At 39.4% G+C, this 20,133-nt stretch overlaps 1 protein-coding gene across 1 annotated transcript in view; it reads right to left on the reverse strand.

Moving 5' to 3' along the window:
• Window positions 1-1,416: 1,416 nt before the first annotated feature.
• LOC139710467 (uncharacterized) overlaps window positions 1,417-20,133 on the reverse strand; it is a 99,828-nt gene continuing 81,111 nt past the window's right edge. Inside the window, exon 4 of the mRNA XM_071622381.1 lies at window positions 1,417-5,840. Within this exon, the coding sequence (XP_071478482.1) occupies window positions 5,475-5,840 (366 nt within the window). The 3' untranslated portion in view covers window positions 1,417-5,474. The remainder of the gene's footprint in view (window positions 5,841-20,133) is intronic.

A 20,133-nucleotide genomic window follows, 5' to 3' on the forward strand; every position in this document is an offset into this window, starting at 1 on the left:
TCAATATATGAGACACTTGCATCATTCAAAATGAAAATTGCTGTTTTGAATGGATTCCTAGTTACAGAAAACCCATAAAAAGTTGTATTTCCACTGTTTTCAGGCTTCCTGTATTAAAATCAGCAATATATTACATATTTTACATATATGCTAATTACATAAATATGCTAATGAGGCTAATAAAAAAAGTTGCCAAAGGTTGCCAAGGTGGCAACCAAGCTAAATTTACTTCAAAACCCTTATAGAACATGAATCAACAACAAAAAAACCTTTTACTTAACAAGAGACCTGGGGGTCTCACGCTCACCTGAGTATCGCAAGTTCACCTTCAATGCATTTCAGCAGAAACTTGTGGTGGGGTTAGCTTTGAGAGCTAGGGGCATGGTGTCCATTTGCATATTCTATCACACTGGTAAAAATACAGGTCTGCCAAGTACATTCTGATTCTGCCATGAACAAACTTGAAACAACAGTCATCAATATACCGACTCATTGTATTAACTTAGCTCAATCACTTCTGGTTCTAGAGAAAATCTTTAAAGATTCCTTACTGGGGGTTGGTTGGGCCCTCCTGGGGGCCCCCAGGGTGGGGCATGGCGCCCATTTGATGGAATTGAGATTCTATCCCCCTAGGGATGCTACCTGTCAAGCTTGGTGAAAATTCATCACAGGGTTTTCAAGAAAAAGATGAAAATTTAAAATCTAGGCCCCAATTTAGGCCCCCCTGGGACCGCCAGGTAGGGCACGGTGCCCATATGATGGGAATGAGATTCTATACCCCTAGGGATGCTACCCGCCAAGTTTGGTGAAAATTCATCATGGAATTTTCAAGAAAAAGATGAAAATGTACAATTTGGGCCCCATTAGGACCCCTCCCCACCCCCTCCCCTGGGTCCCAAGGGGGGACACCCCTGATTCTGCGATGAACAATTTTGAAACAACAGTCATCAATATACTGACCCATTGTATTAACTTAGCTCAATCACTTCTGGTTCTAGAGAAAATCTTTAAAGATTCCTTAGTGGAGGGGGAGTTGGTTGGGCCCTCCTGGGGGCCCACAGGGTAGGGCATGGTGCCCATTTGATGGAATTGAGATTCTATCCCCCTAGGGATGCTACCTGCCACGCTTGGTGAAAATTCATCACGGGGTTTTCAAGAAAAAGATGAAAATGTACAATTTGGGCCCCATTAGGACCCCTCCCTACCCCCTCCCCTGGGTCCCAAGGGGGGCACCCCTGATTCTGCCATGAAGAACTCGAAACTACAGTCATCAAGGTACCAACTCATAGCATTAACTTCTGGATCTAGAGAAAAATATTTTTTAAGATTCCTTCATTTTGGGGGTTTGGGCCCGTCTGGGGCCCCCCAGGTGGGCTATGGTGCCCATTTTAAAAACATTGAGATCCTAACCCCCTAAGGATGCTACCTGCCAAGTTTGGTGAAATTCGGTCTTGGGGTTTTCAAGAAGATGAAAATGTAAAGAGTTTACGCACGCCGGACGACGCACGCCGCACGAAGAGCGATCGCAATAGCTAAAAACTTTTCCAGGTCTGAACAAGGAAAAGTAGAAATTATGCGGTGCGTAATATATGTCCCCGCCGGAAGTAGCATTTAGTAGCAAAATGTACAATATAGGTAAAAAGATCAAGGTCAAAGGAGTCAAAGGTCAAAATTCTACGTAGAAGTTTTGAAGCCCTCACCTAGTGCCATCACATAAAGCAAACGGAATCGAAATCGGGTTAGAAATGGCGAAGGAGTAGCATTTTGTAGCCAATGTACAATATAGGTAAAAAATCAAGGTCAAAGGTCAAAGAAGTCAAAGGTCAAAATTCTGTTTAGAGGTTTTGAAGCCCTCACCTAGTGCCATCACATAAAGCAAACGGAATCGAAATCGGGTTAGAAATGGCGAAGGAGTAGCATTTGGTAGCAAAATGTACAATACAGGTCAAAAATCAAGGTCAGAGGTCAAAGAAGTCCAAGGTCAAAATTCTGTGCAGAAGTTTTGAAGCCCTCACCTAGTGCCATCACTTAAAGCAAACGGAATTGAAATCGGGTTACAAATGGCGAAGGAGTAGCATTTTGTAGCAAAATGTACAATATAGGTCAAAAATCAAGGTCAAAGGTCAAAGAAGTCAAAGGTCAAAATTCTGTGTAGAAGTTTTGAAGCCCTCACCTAGTGCCATCACATAAAGCAAACGGAATCAAAATCGGGTTAGAAATGGCGAAGGAGTAGCATTTTGTAGGCAATGTACAATATAGGTCAAAAATCAAGGTCAAAGGTCAAAGAAGTCAAAGGTCAAAATTCTGTGTAGAAGTTTTGAAGCCCTCACCTAGTGCCATCATATAAAGCAAACGGAATCAAAATCGGGTTAGAAATGGCGAAGGAGTAGCATTTTGAAGCAAAATGTACAATATAGGTCAAAGGTCAAGGTCAAAGGTCACAACTGAAATTCTGTGTAGAAGTTTCAAAGCTCCCATGTAGTGCTATCATATAAAGCAAACAGAATCAAAATCGGGTTAGAAATGGCGAAGGAGTAGCATTTTGAAGCAAAATGTACAATATAGGTCAAAGGTCAAGGTCAAAGGTCACAACTGAAATTCTGTGAAGAAGTTTCAAAGCTCCCATGTAGTGCTATCATATAAAGCAAACAGAATCAAAATCGGGTTAGAAATGGCGAAGGAGTAGCATTTTGAACATTTTGATCACACACGGACGCACAGACGGACGCACAGACGGACAGACAGACGGACAGACGGACACACGGACACACACACGTACAGGGCCCGTTTCATAGTCCCCTGCTCGAACTCGTTCGGCGGGGACAAAAATTTCTACTCGACTAATATGCATTATTATAAAATGGGTTCAAGAATGTAGCCAATAGGAAGCGCTAAAATGAGACACACCTCCTTCCTTTACTTCAGTACAATTGCACTGCCTGTAATCCTATGGTAAATTGCCGATCGTCTGTGCGCGCGGCTCCTTTGAATTGCAGTGCCTGCAATGCTAAATATGCGAAGTCCAGAGGTTAGATATCGCGATATCGATAGCCCAGCGAAACGAACGAAAAATGGCTGCCTCCAGCTCGGATCCGTTGCAGGCGCAATTTGAACTATTAAATGACGAGGAATTGGATGAATTAATCAATGGAACTGATTCGGCGAGCACGAAGCGGTCTCTGAAATTCGGATGGCAAAGATTTGAGGCCTTTGTGAAATTTACCAAGACTTCATTGACTGATATTTCCTGTGAAAATTTGGATCACTAGCTACTGTCAAAATTTTACGCTGGGGCAAGGAAGGAGGATGGCACATCGTACAGCAAACGTAGTATTCAGTCAATCAGGTATGCAGTACAGTGTCACTATCTAGACGAACAAGATTTTGACATTTGTGACAAAAGCACATTTCCGAAAAGCAATAGGTCTAGAGTGTACAAGGCAGTTCTTGTAAAGCACAGTCCAAGAAGAGCGTAGAACTTCAAAGACATGATCTTTCTGATGCCAGTGTTACTACTGTTAGATCTACTACTGTTACTGGTGAAGAACATAATCGTCATGATCATGGAACAGAGTCAGAGGAAATGTCAATTTCTATTCAGAGTTCTCAGACGCAGAGTCAGGTTCAGGAGTATCGGTATCGAAGTGTCTCCATTTTACAAAACTCACCTCAAGTTCGCACTTCTAGTGCACCTCACTTCCATTTCCAGAACTGCGAGGTGCACTTCCACCATAAGTAAGGCAATTGGAACTTGTACATGAGTTGATGTTTGTATTAGTCTTCATTTCACTGTTCATCTTCAATTTGGTTGACGTTTACTTCACTTCGACGTTCACTTCACTTCGACGTTCACTTCACTTCGACGTCTTCACTTCACTACTTCTTCATCTTGAATTTGGTTGACGTTTACTTCACTTCGACGTTTACAGGTAAGTAAATAACTCATAGACCTATTTCATAAAACAAATGATGCACAGGATTATTTCGTGGTGTAAGTGAAGGTGTGGCGCACTCGAGAGTATTGACAATGGTGCAACATGCACAAGGCGCATTCACTAACGCACTCTTTCCTGTGCATCATTAGTATAATAGGGTACTAGGCATTGTGATTTTTGCATGTACTTTGAACACTAAAACAGGGTTATATTGTGGATCAAATGAAGGTTTGTTTTGATGATGGATTTGCCGGAATCATGAGACTACATGCTGTGTGTCTTTTCTTATTGCTGTTTTGTGTCTACACACGTGACGTAGCGTATGTGTAATTGTTGCCGTTGATTATCTGCGGGTTTGATTAACTGTGCATGATTTAGTGTAATGCCCATTATATTGGGCTTCATGTTGAGTGCTTTGCACGGGCCAATATCAGCCACCGCTTAAATGGGAGAAAAACTTGTCTCCCGACCCCTCCCGATTAGGGGTGAGCACTGTACTATTATTTTCCTGTGTTACGTGAAGTCATGTCTGGGATTATTAGAAAAGTTCTGGTGTACAGTACACTGAGCTGGTGTGTTGAAAATTTCATGCTATGTTCTGCCAGATCATCAACTGGCTTACATGTATGTTAATGCAAGTCAGATTTTCAGTTTTACATCCAGACACAAGTAACAGGAAAAGAGAAAGAAAATAGACACAAATTTATGTGGGTAGGTCACCTGCGCGTATCATCAAGTCATCAAACTGAAATCAGGTTCATTTTTTGTCAAATGGCACATTGTGCCTATAGAGGATTTACAACATTTGACCTTATGTCAGAGTGATTTCAAGATTTTGTTAATGATATGACTCCTCCACCATCAGAAAACGAGCTGCCTCGTAAGAGCTACAATGGGCCGCATGCATAAATGCTAGCAATTGCTTGTGCTGGCCTTTTGCTTGAATCTGTATGCATAAAATAAGCAAATGCTTGCGAGCAAAAGCTTTTGCTAGCAAGCACAAGCATTTGCTTGCTGCCAGTAAGATATTGCTTAGAGACCAAGGATTTGCTTATAAAGGTATGCATAAAAAGGACCTTTTGCTTGTTCTTGCTAGCAATAGCTAGTTTTATGCATTCAGCCCAGTGTAGTTTTAAAACTCTCTGTTTGACGCATAGAGAGAGAGAGGTAAAGTAGCAGCATGTGAGGCTTTCTGGCACATGGTTCTTGCCTTTCATTGTATGACATGCATCTACTTTGAACAGCACCATTTTTCATCATTTATGTTTGTCCATGGATGAATGCACTACCACAGGGATGCTGAATGCCATTACAAGATGAATCATTATGAATATTTAGAGGACACAAACTTTACCAAAGCTCCTTTCCATTTGTTAATTATTACCTAATGTATAATACACTGTACTTCAAAAGTGCAGTACATTGTAGGACTTTGGGAAAACCTGTATATAATGAAATACTGTCCTAAATGATGTAGAAATATTTCCACTTGACTGTGTTCACATGTCATATGCTGCTAACCACATCTCATGCCATCACTTACGCCATCATATCCGTAGAGGGTGGATGAGGGCCATCCATGCCATGACGGTGAAATGTTAACGTTGTCCGATTAATTCCAGGGCCGTGCATCATTGTAAATGACCTATTACTATCAGCTGCTCCAGGACTCCTCCGTGATGTAGCATTAGACGATGACATATTTGATGAAGAATTTGATGAACCCGATGCGCTCGATATACTTGATGTATGATGAGAAGAGTTCTGAGAGCTAGATGAGTTTGAAGCTGAGGATGGGCCACCACTGAGGGGTGATTGCGATGTTGATGAAGAAGACGATGATGGTGAACTGTGATTGCTTCTCCCCGAGGATCTATTCCCAGTGTCACTTAATTCATTCAGTAGCTATAATGCAAAAAAAAAAAAAGAAAGAAAGAAAAAGAAAAGAAAATCAGAAAATCAGATGTGGCAATTGAGTAAATGAAATCAAAGAAGCTCTGGTGTATTCTGTCTCTCACAGATATAGATTTTAGCCAGATGTTATGTTACAATGTACATGGTTTCGGTCCTGAACAATACAATTTCCAGGAAAACTGCTTGATTTACTCATGGTAATAGATTACATAAAATCTTACACATTCCTGATCATGCACACAAGCCAATTTGAAGGAAAATCAAATCCCTAATAAGGATATCAATTTATCAGTCCTATGTATGGTTAGTACAGAGCAGTAACAACACAATCAGGATATCTAGGTGGCAGACTAATCTAATAATCTTTTCCACTGAAAGTGAAATTTGTCAATAGTTAATTGACTGTCATAGTTTTGTTCTCCCTGTGCTGTTCTTGGTTAAACTTTACTTGCGCATAGTAAAGCTATAGAGTAATCTTCTCAGGTGATTTCCTTTCTAAAGTGTGCTCAAGACCTAAAAAATCCCAAACTACTGAGTCTGCTGCATTTATTGTACAGTTGTGTGAGCATACTGCCAAAATGCAGTATCTTTTCAATCTCATCCATCTCCAATATGAACTCTTGCAGCTTAAAACTTTACATAATTGGCTTATAATCACTACAGGGAAATTTCTGTATGTAAATCCTTGTCCAGTGTCTCTTGAATTACTCTCCTTCACAGGGGATGCTACTGTAACAGTCACAGCGGACAACTATAATTAACTCCCCCGAAACCCACAAAACGTTTTGAATTTTCAACCGTCATCGAGGCAGTGCGAATCGGGCGTTCTCATTTTCATCAAAATTTCACCTTCTCATATCTCCGCTATACATTGACCATAATCGCTCAAACTTTCAGTATCAATGCAAACTCATGATTTCTATCTACATATGAAAAATCACAAGAAACCATTGAGAACTTTTTAAGATATTCAACATTTCATGTTTCGCTGTCTCGCAAAACTACCGTCTGATTATTTCCAGACACATCTGGACGCACCACTTAATATTCATGAAATTTGACATACATATTCATAAGACATGTGCGGACGTTAATGTAGCCCTGTTCGCTTTGCCGAAGACCTATTTTTGAAGTTACAAGTGAAAATAAATGAGGTATCTTGTCAGAAATCTCGGAGCAGCAAACGAGAATAATGACGTCATATTCTAAGAAAAACTGATTTGCGCTTGCGCAATGAATGGACTTTCCCATGGTGCTTCGATCCAGCGAGCTGATTGGTCGATGCAATGCAGCGTACTGTTACTGTGCGATACGAGGTGGCTGCTGCGGATGCCTAGTACACTGCACATGCATGCTATGAAAGTGGGACGCGGGGTGTCGATAAGCAGTGTGCTGCATGCAGGAGACTCCGCCACCTCAAAAACAAGCACTTACGTTATCAGAACTGGCCTATTAAAAAGAATGTAGCAAATATTTGAATATCTATAAGCTATGATACCAGTTGCAAATTCATAACATTGGATTATTCGGACTTTACGCAGATTTTACTGCACTAGTAAGTAACATATTACAACTACGAATTCCCGGTATGAGTTACAATCAGAGTACAGCAGTGCCGTACGGCACTGAAGTACAGGTGACGTGAGAGCGACAAAGATGTGGGTACGTGGGACTGTACCATGTCTTCCCGTGTGCGAATGACTGTGAAATTTCGTGCTCGGAACGAAGGTAGAAAAAGTGCACCACTTTCGATTATTTCCAGACATATCCGGATGCATGACTTCTCGAATGTGATATTTTAGAGTTCCGGAAAGAAATACATACTTAGTAACATAGTTGAAAGTTTTTTGTTGTTCACGAAGTCGAAATGTGAAATTTTAGCAACGATTTCTGACAATTATTTTCCGTTTTAAGAGTGAAGTTATGCTCCATTTGGAATATTTTATCGTCGTTATTTAAAAAAGGTAACATAATGGCAGGTTAAAATGAGGTTTTTACTTTTCATAACCGTTTGGATTATCAAAAAATATGAATAAATAGTAAAGTTACAGCAGTTTTGCTGCAACATTTTCCTAGCGGTATTCGTGCGAAACGTGTTCATTCAAGAGGAAAGCGAGGTCAGGTCATAATGAAAACTGTGAGTTAATTGCACCCGTCCGCTGCGACTGTAAAAGTGGATATTTTTGCGGGGGTAATTTTTCGCTCTCGCTTAGGTAAGATGGATTTCGTGTGTTTTTCATTCGGCGGAATCAGGCCAGTTGCTAACTACTGGAATATCATGGCATGCAAAAATATTCGCGTGCTCTAATTATCACGCTAGCTTCTAGTTGCGCGAAATGCGCAAAAATTTCCACTTTTACAGTACTTCTTTACAAATAATCGCTTATTAGTCACAATAGTATAAGCACACAACCAAACATGCACACACAAGGAAGCAAAAATTACAAGAAAACTGGAATTATTGAAATTTTCATGTTGTATTACAGCTTAATGTAGTAACATGAGGAAGCTTGGCCTGCACAAAAAAAATCTACTTACTGGTAATTTTTGTTAGTGCTCTCGCATGTTCCCTCTTTTACACTGTTAAACAAAAATGTTGATTTTTCCCCCGAGGGCCTGTTTGAACTGATTTCATCAAAGTTTTAAACAGAGGTTTTCCACAGTCACATCAGAACTCCTGTTTGGTGATGCTTTTGGTGATGCTGCCCCTAATGTTCCACCTTTTACTGCATCAAAGGCAGCCACTTAAGTATGTTAAATGCAAATTTTTAGATTTATTTTTTTCAAAACTTGTATGGAGGTGCATCATAATGAAACTTCATAGACCCCTCATCGTTTTAATCAATGCTGCTCCATTGTTCCAACTTTTACTGGGTCAAAGGTCATATTTTGTTCAGTGTCTTGTGTGTGGTCTAAAGGCTGCATTTCTTGAAGGACTTTATTCAAATTAGATTTGGAGGTGTATTGTTTAAAAATCTAGCCACCTGCAACTTTTGGTGGTGACGCCCTGGCTTGTTCCATCTTTATATTAAAAAATGGCTAATTTATCTTTTTTCCTTAGGGTCTCCTTGTCTGCACTCTACTGGTCACAGTTCTAGACATATTTCGTTCAAATTTTGTGCAGTGTATCTTCATCAAATCTTGACTGCACTGGTTTTAGTTTTTTTTTTGTTGGTTATGCTGCCCCCAATGTTCTGCCTTTTATAGAGGCAGAGGCTGCCACCGTGTTAAATTTCTTGTGAGAATTCACACATCCACATTTCTTGATGAATTGCTTCAAAACTCATATGGACCTGCTTACCTGTTGAGGATCTTATGGACTGATTTTGCAACAACACGCATTTCCCATAGACACCTGCCCGAGTCTACTCGGGACTCATCCTCAATGGGTTGAAATTTAGACCCCCATAGTTTTTGAGCATGCTGTTCCCAATGTTCTTCCATTTATAGCAACAACATCAAGTCATATTTTGATGGGTGTATTGTGTGTGTCATACAGGTGGCTTTTCATGATGTATATCGTTGATAATTTGTACTTGGATGCATGATGGTCAAATCAATACTCCTTTTCATTTTTGTGATGCTGCTCTCACTGTTTTGTTTTTTGTTTTTTTCATAGGGTCAAAGGTCACAGTTAGGTTGCTGACTTGTGCACACTCTACTGGCAACACTTTTTTGACTTGTTTTTTTTTTTCTCTGGTATGTAGGTTTCTCATGGTATTCCCTAAGAGGAAACCAAAACCCAAATATGAATGTGGCTTGAGTGAAAGCAGCAATATTAAGCCCAATGCCCACTGTGCAACCTGAGCCTACAAGCTCCTGAGAGCTGAGGTGAGGGCGACCACAGCTCACACCTGATCACAACAGCTCGCCGCTGCAAAGGTGAGGTTGCTTGAGCTCTTAAAGTCTGGGACATCTTCAAAAAAAATGTTGCAACCTGCAGTTGTCTCACACCAACTCCCAATCAGGTCACACAGTGAGTAACCCCAGCTCGGCTTAGATCGCAAGCTGGGCAAGCTTGCAAGCATTCAATCCTACCTGTTTGTCCTTCCAGAAGGGTAGAAAACTGAGAGAATTTGTGGGAAAGTTGAGTTTCAAAGACAAATTCAAGTCCAGTTTACTTAAGTTAGTCAGATAAGAAAGAATTAAAATCTTACGAGTTGGCCTGTTACAGTGAATATCTGACCAAAATCAGAAGAAAAAAAATTAGGGAAATTATGACATCTTGAAGTTTCACTAATTTCTGCACAACAGTTCTCATAAAGTTGACATTTGGGTCATTCCATGGGGTTGGGTCTGCTCTAGATTTTCATGTTGTGCAGGGAATAAAAGTCATATTCTGAAAATTTTATCAAATAATTGCTTGTGGTTTGTGATTATTCTTGGAGAGAGATGTGTGAAGAATCATTTGATGAATAAAAAACAAGCCTGTGTACAAATTTATTTCGTCTGTGACTGTTTCACTGTTGATGTCTCATGTTTTTTTTGTGGTACCAGTTATGACAAAAATATATGCCATTTTCATGGCAATGTAATACAGAAATATACAACCTTTCAGCATTATGCCTATCATACTTAAGAGAGGCAAGATGACTTCTTCAAAGACTATAAGGCAAATAAACATGTGTCACAAAATAAGAACACCAGAGCATCTTGAAGCAACCTCATACCGATGTTACAAACGAAGTCCGCGGCGATTTGTCTTGTAACATCGGTATTGCATGGTTTTACATACACTTCTAATCATAATATCATCATGAACTTGATTTCTATACTTAGACTCATATTTTAGGAGTATTATTGTCCAAAAAATTAGCATCAAAATCTTCCAAATAAAAGAGAAAACACAGAACATATTACTGTACTTCCGTCTGAAGTCCGGCCTCTTCGTGTAACATCGGATAAGAAAGTCGCGTCTCGCGACAAAAAGAAGAGCTACTAACTTCAGCAATCGTATTTACGTCACTGGCAGTACTTCCCCAACGGCGGGAAGACCACTTACAGCCCGTTCACACCTACCTGGACGGCGCAAGACCCATTTTTCTGCTGATGTCCGTGTAGCATCGGTACGTGAATTTCGATGTTTCCGATCGGGAATTTCAATGTTTCCGATATCAATCAGTAAGCTTGTACGCTATTTTACGAAGTAAATGACTTTTGTCACATTTTGTAAACTGTATTGGAGGAAAAAAACGATATTGAAACCACTGTACTGGCCAAATATACGGTGGACGATGATGCTGTTAACACGCTGTAGTCCCACATACTGAGATATTTGTTACTTGTTCATGTTCGTAATTTTGATTGCCAAATTTCCCCTTTCATGCCCGTCTCTGCAAAAGGAGCATGTGTCCCTCTCTTACAAAACCGTACAAAAGTATGTCCAGTGTATCTTCAAGGCAATATAACATTATTTTACCTCCCGATTATTGTGAATTTTGGACCTTACTTTTGTCATTGGTATCTACCAAGTAGACGTGCTGAACGTTTGGAAGTTGGAATACGTAGACGTCCAGACTGCGTCTGAGCTAAAGAAAGAGTTTGCCCAATTTTGTTGTTGATATTTTGGGAATTAAGAACTGTTAAATTCTTTCTCTTGAACAGATTTACGATGTCAGTGTTTTCCTTTCAAGATTTCACTGACCTGTTAATAGTGTTAGATGGCTTTACGGTGCTCTGATGAAGCAGTCACATGCGTTCACTGTTTCCATTCCATGTTCACCCACTGTAAGTGTAAAGTCTCAGAAGCTATAATGCAGTTTCGTATTTATTTTGGGTAGGTAATTGGTAGGAAATAGTTCCATATGTACCCCAATCAAAATTGGCATATTATTGGTCTATCCTATCATCCTAAAAGAGGGCAACAATTTTGAATTTGATGGGGATTGAGGAAAAAAAAGGGGGCCTAGTATTTTGATTGAGGTCTATTTAGGACCGTAACCGTAAACCTAACCCTATCCCTAACCCTAGCTATGACACTGGGGGTAGCGCCCTGCCCTTGGCCTTGCTAGCTTACATCTGAAAACAATTTTTTTTTTAGCGTAGAATATGAAAATGATATTTTCCCATGTTTTACATGCTATATTATTATTATTATAAACATTACAGCTGTACATCATTGTAAGCGTAACCCATATTTTTTTTTTTTAATTTTGGTGGATGGTACACATGGAACTCTAGCCAATTGGTATGCAAGAGGTAGAAAGGTAAGCAAAATTGTCCAAATTATTTGTGACCCGCTACAACAAAATGGTCCTAAAGTCGGGCACGATCGAAGCCGTGAAAATCGAGTTTGAAGTCAGAGCATCAAATTTGGTCAAAACTTACGATTTTCTGAATTTGACATATTATTGGAGTCTGACATGTCTTCTATCATCTGTCAATATTTGAAGCAAAATGATGAAAGGAAAGACCAAAAAATAGCGTTTTTCTGGGCCATGTTTTTTGGCGTTTCAACGAAGCAGAAACTGGTTCGAACATTTGGATTGAGCGCCACACATAGGCTCCACCTCTAACAACGACCAGAGTGATCTCATTGGTCAGTTTGCTGCTTGCCGCTTACCGAAGCGTGAAGCTCGCACACTGCCCAGTGTCCACTGGAGCCGTATGCTGTCGGGTGTGCTATGCCCAGTCGCTTCTCCTGGCATTCTGGTCACTGATTGGTCGGTGAGGAGACCGCCGACGTTGTGTTTGAATGAGCATTTCGGGGGTTGCTAGGGCTTACCTTCTATTGTCCGGAGGTGAATACTGACTTGCGTGTCCCTTGATCGTGATTGCATCGCAAGGAGAACTTTTAGGGCGCTTTTCTCGAAACAGTGATTTCCCAGACGTCTCGACATGGCTCTCTTTTAAACATCGATATCTCCGCAGCCGATTATCTTTATAAGATGTGTTATATATCAATTTAAAGCAGAAAGATTAGGGAATTGTGTCATGTAATTTTCAAATAATCGACCTCGCCTGACTTTAGGATCATTTTGTTGTAGCGGGTCACATTTAATTCCATTCATATACACAGATACATCAACAGGAATATAAAGAGTACACAGACACAAATTTTCTGTTAATTCTTTTATTTTATTTCTCTTCACACCTTTTGTCCAGTTTGTCGATGAATCTGCCACGGCTCCTCCTCTGTCACCGCTACGTGATTAAACTACGTGAAAGAGTGAAAAGGGCACATCCACAGCACTCCACAAACAGAGAGAGGAAGCTGACAAAGCAACACCCAAGAAGAGCGAACAGAACAAACTAGACAAAAAGAAAACTGCACGGAGGGAAAATGGACATTGTAGAAAAGAGCAGAAATTAACTTCAAACAAATAACACGGAGAAGACAAGAAAACTTGTATGATTTCTCTTTATTAGTTTTCATAGTTGAGTTGACAGTTGATGTTGTTAGTCAGTGTATATAAGGTCAAATTGTGTAAGGCTCGACTTTCTTCTTCTTATTATTATTAAGTCTACCTTCTTTCATACCAGAGTTACAAAGAATTGAAGTCTGTGTAACATAGGTATTGTTCCAAAGGTATACAGCAGGTATAATTCCTATGAACTGTTACATTAGTGTTATTCGAGGGAACATACATAAAGTCTATGTGTGTAGGTTTTAACATCTGACACCAAAACAAAGGAAATCAGTTGATATGTCGTAATGTACCTATGTCACGAAGACATACTCTCCGTGTAACATAGGTAGTATACTGTGGACAAGGTTGTAGTACGAAAACCCCTAATGATAACAATAAAATCATGTTTTCACTTGAATGTCCATACAACTCACTTGCTTCGACTGTAGTTTTTTAAAGAATATTGTTATTGTGTCACTCTTGAGGAAAAAGTTAAAGCTTTGGTTAAAATTGTAAATGGTTTGTAGAAAAAACATGTTAATAAAAGTGTCTTGCTGTTGATATCAGAATGGACAATCTTACTAATAATGATCTCATGTGCCTGTCAGATAACATGTTGATGTGTTATGGTGGAAAAAAACTTGGATATGTTCATTGTTATCATTTCAGAACACAAAATTATTGAGGATGTCCAAAAATGAAGTCTATGTAACATAGGTATTTGTCATACCTGTTTACCCATGCTGACTGAAAGTGTGTTAAGTAATAAACAGATTTCTAGTGGAATGAGTTGAATGGGAGTAACAAATCAGGGGGAAAAAGAAAATTTCAATTTACCCAACTTGAATTTTCAACTTGCATGTCACAATTTCAGTCCCAACCCCATGGAATTACCCATTTATATGCAAATGAGTTGATGATGCCATCTACTTTCAATTTTTCATTGCTAGTGTACAAAAATAATGACACACATTCAATGTTTCTGTTCTTAAAGTGTAAAATATGATGTTATTCCCAGTTGAATAACTTGAATAATAATCAGTTAGACATATTATCGAATCCCAGGCAAAACTGCGCTTGAATGATAAACTGGAAATGTGAAAATCTATGAACAACTTATGTGGCAAATTGTGAAAAAAAAAAGGAATCATAACTTCACTACTTCCATATTCACACTGACTGTCAATGAACTGTTTCAAGAAAATATTAACTTTTAAGACATGTCATGAAATGTCATAACTTCTTTATTTTCATCAAATTTTGATCAAATTTCCATTGTTTTCGCTAGAAAAGTATTCCTTCCTTTCAGTCGAACTCTCAGCTGCACTGCTGGTAATTCCGCTTTAAAATCCACAAATCCTAAAACATCATATGTAAAATGACACCGTCTGTTCCAAAAAAAGGACAAGTCCATCTTCATTTGCATATAGTGGATTGAGTGGATGCAGCAATATTACTGGAGCACATCAGTGAAAGTTTGTGGAAAATCACACAATCCGTTCAAAAGTTATGAAATTTTAAATCCTTTGCGCAGTCACTACTGGAAGAGAAAGACTACTACAGTGTGTATTTCACGAAACTTTACAGTTAGTGGAAATTTGAGCAAAGAAAATGGGATTTCATCGGGATTCGAACCCGAGACCTCCAGATTACCAGATTAAATTTTGTAGTATGAAAAATACGCACATTTCCTTGACTTGTCACTGACGTATATATCAAGGTAATGCAGCTGTCATTTGTATGACGCACCTCTTGACCCCCGGGATAGGTGCGTCAAAGTACCAATGTGCGTCATACCTTTTAGGTACCATGACGTACCGTCCGTCACTGAAAGTGACACACCTCTATGAGACATTGACGCATTAACCATGCAAAATGGTGACGCACCTCTTTGTGAAAATGACTGACCCTTGACGCACATGTTATTCGCGGTACGTACCAGACTGGAATACTGCAGAGCTCTGAATGATCATAGAAAAGTGTGCGCTCACGCAATTCGCTGCCTGCGACCTGGGTACACCGAACGGAACTTCGCGCGCGTGAATCCCTGTCGCCTACGGACCCTGGATGTTTACATCGATCGCCGTGGTACTGTATCCCCATGTGTGGGCGGCTGGGCAGCGTGAGTATAGTAGCTTAGCGAAACACTGTAGCCAGCTGCCACTACACTACAGTACCCTATTTCATTTTGAGTCGGGGTAGAAGCGTTCCGTTGTGCAATGTCTGCTTCTTTTTCTCTTCTTCTTCATCCGCTTGTCCCTTGCCTCCCAAGTACGAAATGATTTTTAGAGTGTTGTGTGTGTTTTTTGTGACGTTATTGCATCATTTTTCTGCAAGGAAGAGGTGAGTTTCTGTTCGTGTATTGATGTGCACTGCAGTATGTGCAGGTGAAAATCGTTCGAACTTTCTTTCCCAAATATCGTGGAAACTTGATGTATTTCTATCTAGGCCTATCAAAGGAGATCTCATATAACAGAATACTTATAACAAACTATTTTCCGGTCAAAATGAATTGATTTCCTTTGTTTTGTATCATTTATTGACTTGATCCTAAGGATCTCGTCGCAATACCGAGTTTCCAATGTGTATTTATTTTCGTGTAGCTTTCGGTGCTGTAAACTTTTGCTAGGGCCTAAGCCTACTACTAAACTTACCGTTCTCCACTGTCGTTTCTCACACCTCGTTTGGTACGATTTCTTCCATTTTATATCACTTTATCCGTTCCCTTTATACTTTGAAGCATTTTACGTAAGTCTTTCAAGTGTCTCGCACTGCTATTTTCGTAACGGCGATTTCTCCGCTTTGCTGCAATACTTTTTCGAATCGAAGCCACGAAGTTTGATACCAGCCGCTTTGGTAATCATGTAGAAATGCACACCATGCACACCTACCATTTCCTTCCTTAATTTGTCAATGAAAACTTTTCGTGGCTATCAGAAATGTCAAGATGAACCATATCTGATGGTTTCATGAAATTTCATAGCCAATTACAGAAGAAAAGTAGCCAATTTTTACTCAAAAGTATGCCGATCGACGGCTGTATCAGCGTAGCATGATTGATGATCGATTATGTGGAAAAGCGATATAATGATGATGATCGATCGTTGTAGTCTGTGATACAGCCGCTTGTTTGGTGTTTAACCACAATAACTACGTCGGCTTAACAGTAAAAAGTTGAAGAAAGAAAGTGATCTCGATGCCTCTGTTTTTTGTTGTTTTAGTTAATTTTCTCCTGCGTGCTGCGTTTGACTGTATACAAACATTGTATCTGTCAACATATTTTGCTGACTGAATGATGGGAGAATAATATGTGTACAAAACAATAAAAGATAATAAAATGGACCTTACTACGAAACAAAAGCAAATATTGGGGTTGCAGTTCTTGTATACATAATTAATAAACTGAAATGGAAAAATGAATAGCATTACTATCATAAAAACAATAATTTATACTATAAATTGAACTTATCAATTAAAAACATAAATCTAATACCATCTACCATCGCCAGAAACAACATATCCCCTTCGAATTCAACTTCCTCCTCATCTTCTTTTCTCTCTCTTTCTCTCTCTCCCTCCTTCTAAAAGCCTTACTCTTTTCTTCCACTTTTCCTTCAACCTCATTCTTTTCCCTTCAACACTATTCAAATTAAATCATCAACTTTTGTCATGATAAAATAAATACTTGCCACAATTTCTAAAGAAAGGACGTCTAAATCCTGGTATGAATAATCTGTATCAATAATTTAAATAGTGATAATCATGATAGTGGCAATGAAAAGAATGAGAAAAAATATGAAAATGAAAGTAGATCTAGGGCCCACACGTATTGCACAAATCGTGTTAATATTGTTAGTAAGCGGCTAATGAGAGACTACCATAATCGATTATAATCGTTGACATCGTTCTCTGAGAAATCGATGCACTACTTAATACGTCAGAACTATGATCACTACCGACGTACTTTTCAACTCCGATTTCTCATTTTTCTTCCCTTTTTGGCTTTCTAATTCTATGAAAACTCTCTGATATGGTTCAATTTAGCATCTCCAAGAGCTGCACAAAATTTGATTGACAAACGGCGAAGCGAACGGTAGGTGTGCATTTCTACATGATTACCGCCGCGGTAGTGTGCTGTGTGTTGTCTTTTCTAAATATTTGTGTTGTTGGGAGGTGTTGATACTTTGTATTTGTTATTTATTTTCCTAGGTGTTTATCTCGAGGGAATATGCGTGTTTCTTAATATTGATAGGAAAAGGCTAAAATGGTCCGAGTGATATCTGATGGTGATGATGATAACTATGCTGGTGTAAAAAGACGGCTTACTGTGAATGCTGAGCGTACGTGCCGTTCGTTTTATTTCACTTTCCCTCTTATTCTTCTTTAGTAATTTCCCCCTTACTCTTCTTTTCCCTCCCAAGAATGATAAAAAAAGAAATTACATAATATACCTCACAACAAAAAAGAACCACGAGCTACCAACCTTCATAAAGTTCAATCTAAATGTTCAATATCAACAAAGAATAAGGGGAAAGCACAAATGACAATAAATTAGAGGGAAGAGATTGTGTTACACGCAGTCTCTTCGGCTCGAAGAAACTTGACACCCCACCCCTCTCCCCTTGTGGAAATTTCCACAAAAGCAGGTGCCACACCCAGGTGCGTGCCAGACGAAAGAATGCGCGCACTGGAATAAACAGCGTGTAAATATCCTGGAAATATCGATCGAAGAACCAGCTCATAAGTTGAATTAAAGAAATCATTGCACAGATATCGTGATTCTATAGCCTTTCTTTTGGCGCATAGTAGGAAACATCAAACAGTCGAATGTTAGTGTACTTGATCGAATATCTTATGTTCCCTGAACAATAAAAAAAAACTAGAAATGTCGCTACAGCGACTGGTTATACCCCCGCCAAACAACATTTCATAAGCTTTGGTCAAAAAACTGAGGAAGTAGTTAAATCCGCAAGATGTTTCCTTGATCTTCTGCCATTAATATGCCGTTACCATGGCAACGTACTTTCGGGTACTGTCGAAAAATGCGTCTTGCACATCTATAACCAAAGGCACACATCTGTACCAAATTTCATGGAAATTGGGCAAAAACTGAGGAAGTAGTTTGCAACACAAAATTTTCCATCATTTTGGCTCATAATTTGTGAGCTGTTACCATGGCAACATACTTTTTGTCACTGTCAAGAAATGTGTCATGCTGACCTATATCCTAAGACAAACATTCAATATGAATTCCATGAGAATTGGAAGAACACTGATGAAGCAGTTTTGCCATGAAGCATTTTGCCCTATATTTTACCAATAACATGCCGTTACCAAGGCAACGCACTTTTTGCCACTGCGGAAATATGTGTCTTGCACATTAACATATTCAGATGAACATCTGTACCTAATTTCATAAAAATTGATCAAAAACTGTGGGAGGAGTTCACGACGCAAGATTTGTACCCATTTTTGCCCATAATATGCCGTTACCATGGCAACATACTTTTGGGTACTGTCAAAAAATATGTCTTGCACATCTACAACCCAAGGCACACATCTGTGCCAAGTTTTATGGGAATCGGTTGAAAACTGAGGAAGTAGTTCGCGACGCAAGATTTGCAACGGACCGACCGCCCGACCGCCCGACCGTCCGCTGATTCCTATATAACCCCTTCAAACTTCGTTTGGCGGGGGTATAAAGATCGATTAATCAGTCAATAGAAAATGCAATCACAGAAATACTTAAAAGGTCTCGTATGCCGAGAGAAATTCACTACGAGTAGGTTCAATGAGATGCAGTCATCACCTGGTTAGACAGCAAAATCATGACAATTAATTTCAGTTCACGCTCATCATAACTGCTTATTACTTATCAAAGATTTGGCTGTAAACATTTGTTCGTAGGTGTTTTTTGTTTGTTTGTTTTGTATGTTTTTCCTCGTGAAAGACATAATGATTTCTTCGTATCGAACGTAGACTGCATGTTTACCGTTTATCCAAACAGTAGGCGCCTAGGCGTACTTTCTGAATATATTCAGAAATTTCTATCAACATTTTAAATATATTACAAGACTCCCAAATACCAGCTGAAACAATTACGAAATTGAATTTTTGAGATATGAACAACAACAAAAAATAAAAATGCGTAGGAAAAAACCACTTCAACTTTGAATGACTTCGAATTTCTCAAAACCGTTCCCTAGTTCATGGACATCCCATAGAAACGCGTGTTTTGGTATACACGTTGCTACGGCATGTCCTCGAACTACTGTATCTAGTTTCGCGAAACTACGGCCTGGCCACGGTAAATTTTTCCGTAACCTCCCGCCTCCCCTTCCCCGATTCGAAAACAGCTTGATTGAAGCCCCTGCCTATTTAAACACGAACCTTATTAAACCTTAAGTTAGGTACATGGTTTATATGGCTAGTGTTTAAATAGAATTTACTATTTTAAGTTAACATAGGTTTTAATAGACTCTCAGTAGTTCCATAATAGTTTGTATGTGTCGATCGGCAGGTTAAGGTTACGGAAAAAATAATTGCGGCCTGGCCTCTGCCATGCCTCGTCTTCTGTATACGTATGTACGCCTGTACTGTATATACAGGTATGTACCACATGGTCCACATCACGCACGTGGTTTTGCTGCAGATTCCAGGGTCGACGGTAGATGCTACACTACAGTGAATGCGATTGAAGGATAGCGAGCTTCACGATGCCGCGGGCTGTATGTGATGATTTTAATCACAAATCGTGTTTGGTAGTGTGGTTTTGGAGCAAATTTGTGCTCAAACTTTCTGAAAAGACCTTTAGTCTGACATCAGATAGAAAAAGAAGACATACGAGAATGAAGTGAGTATCAGTATGTTATAATAAAACTGAATGAAAATTGTGTCATTTTTGCGTTTTCGGGAGCCGGTGAATTCGGCCGGCT

The sequence above is a fragment of the Diadema antillarum genome, unplaced genomic scaffold (assembly GCF_040938485.1).
Source record: "Diadema antillarum isolate AM-2024a unplaced genomic scaffold, OU_Dant_1.0 seq00001535_RagTag, whole genome shotgun sequence".
Classification (NCBI taxonomy): Eukaryota; Metazoa; Echinodermata; class Echinoidea; order Diadematoida; family Diadematidae; genus Diadema; species Diadema antillarum.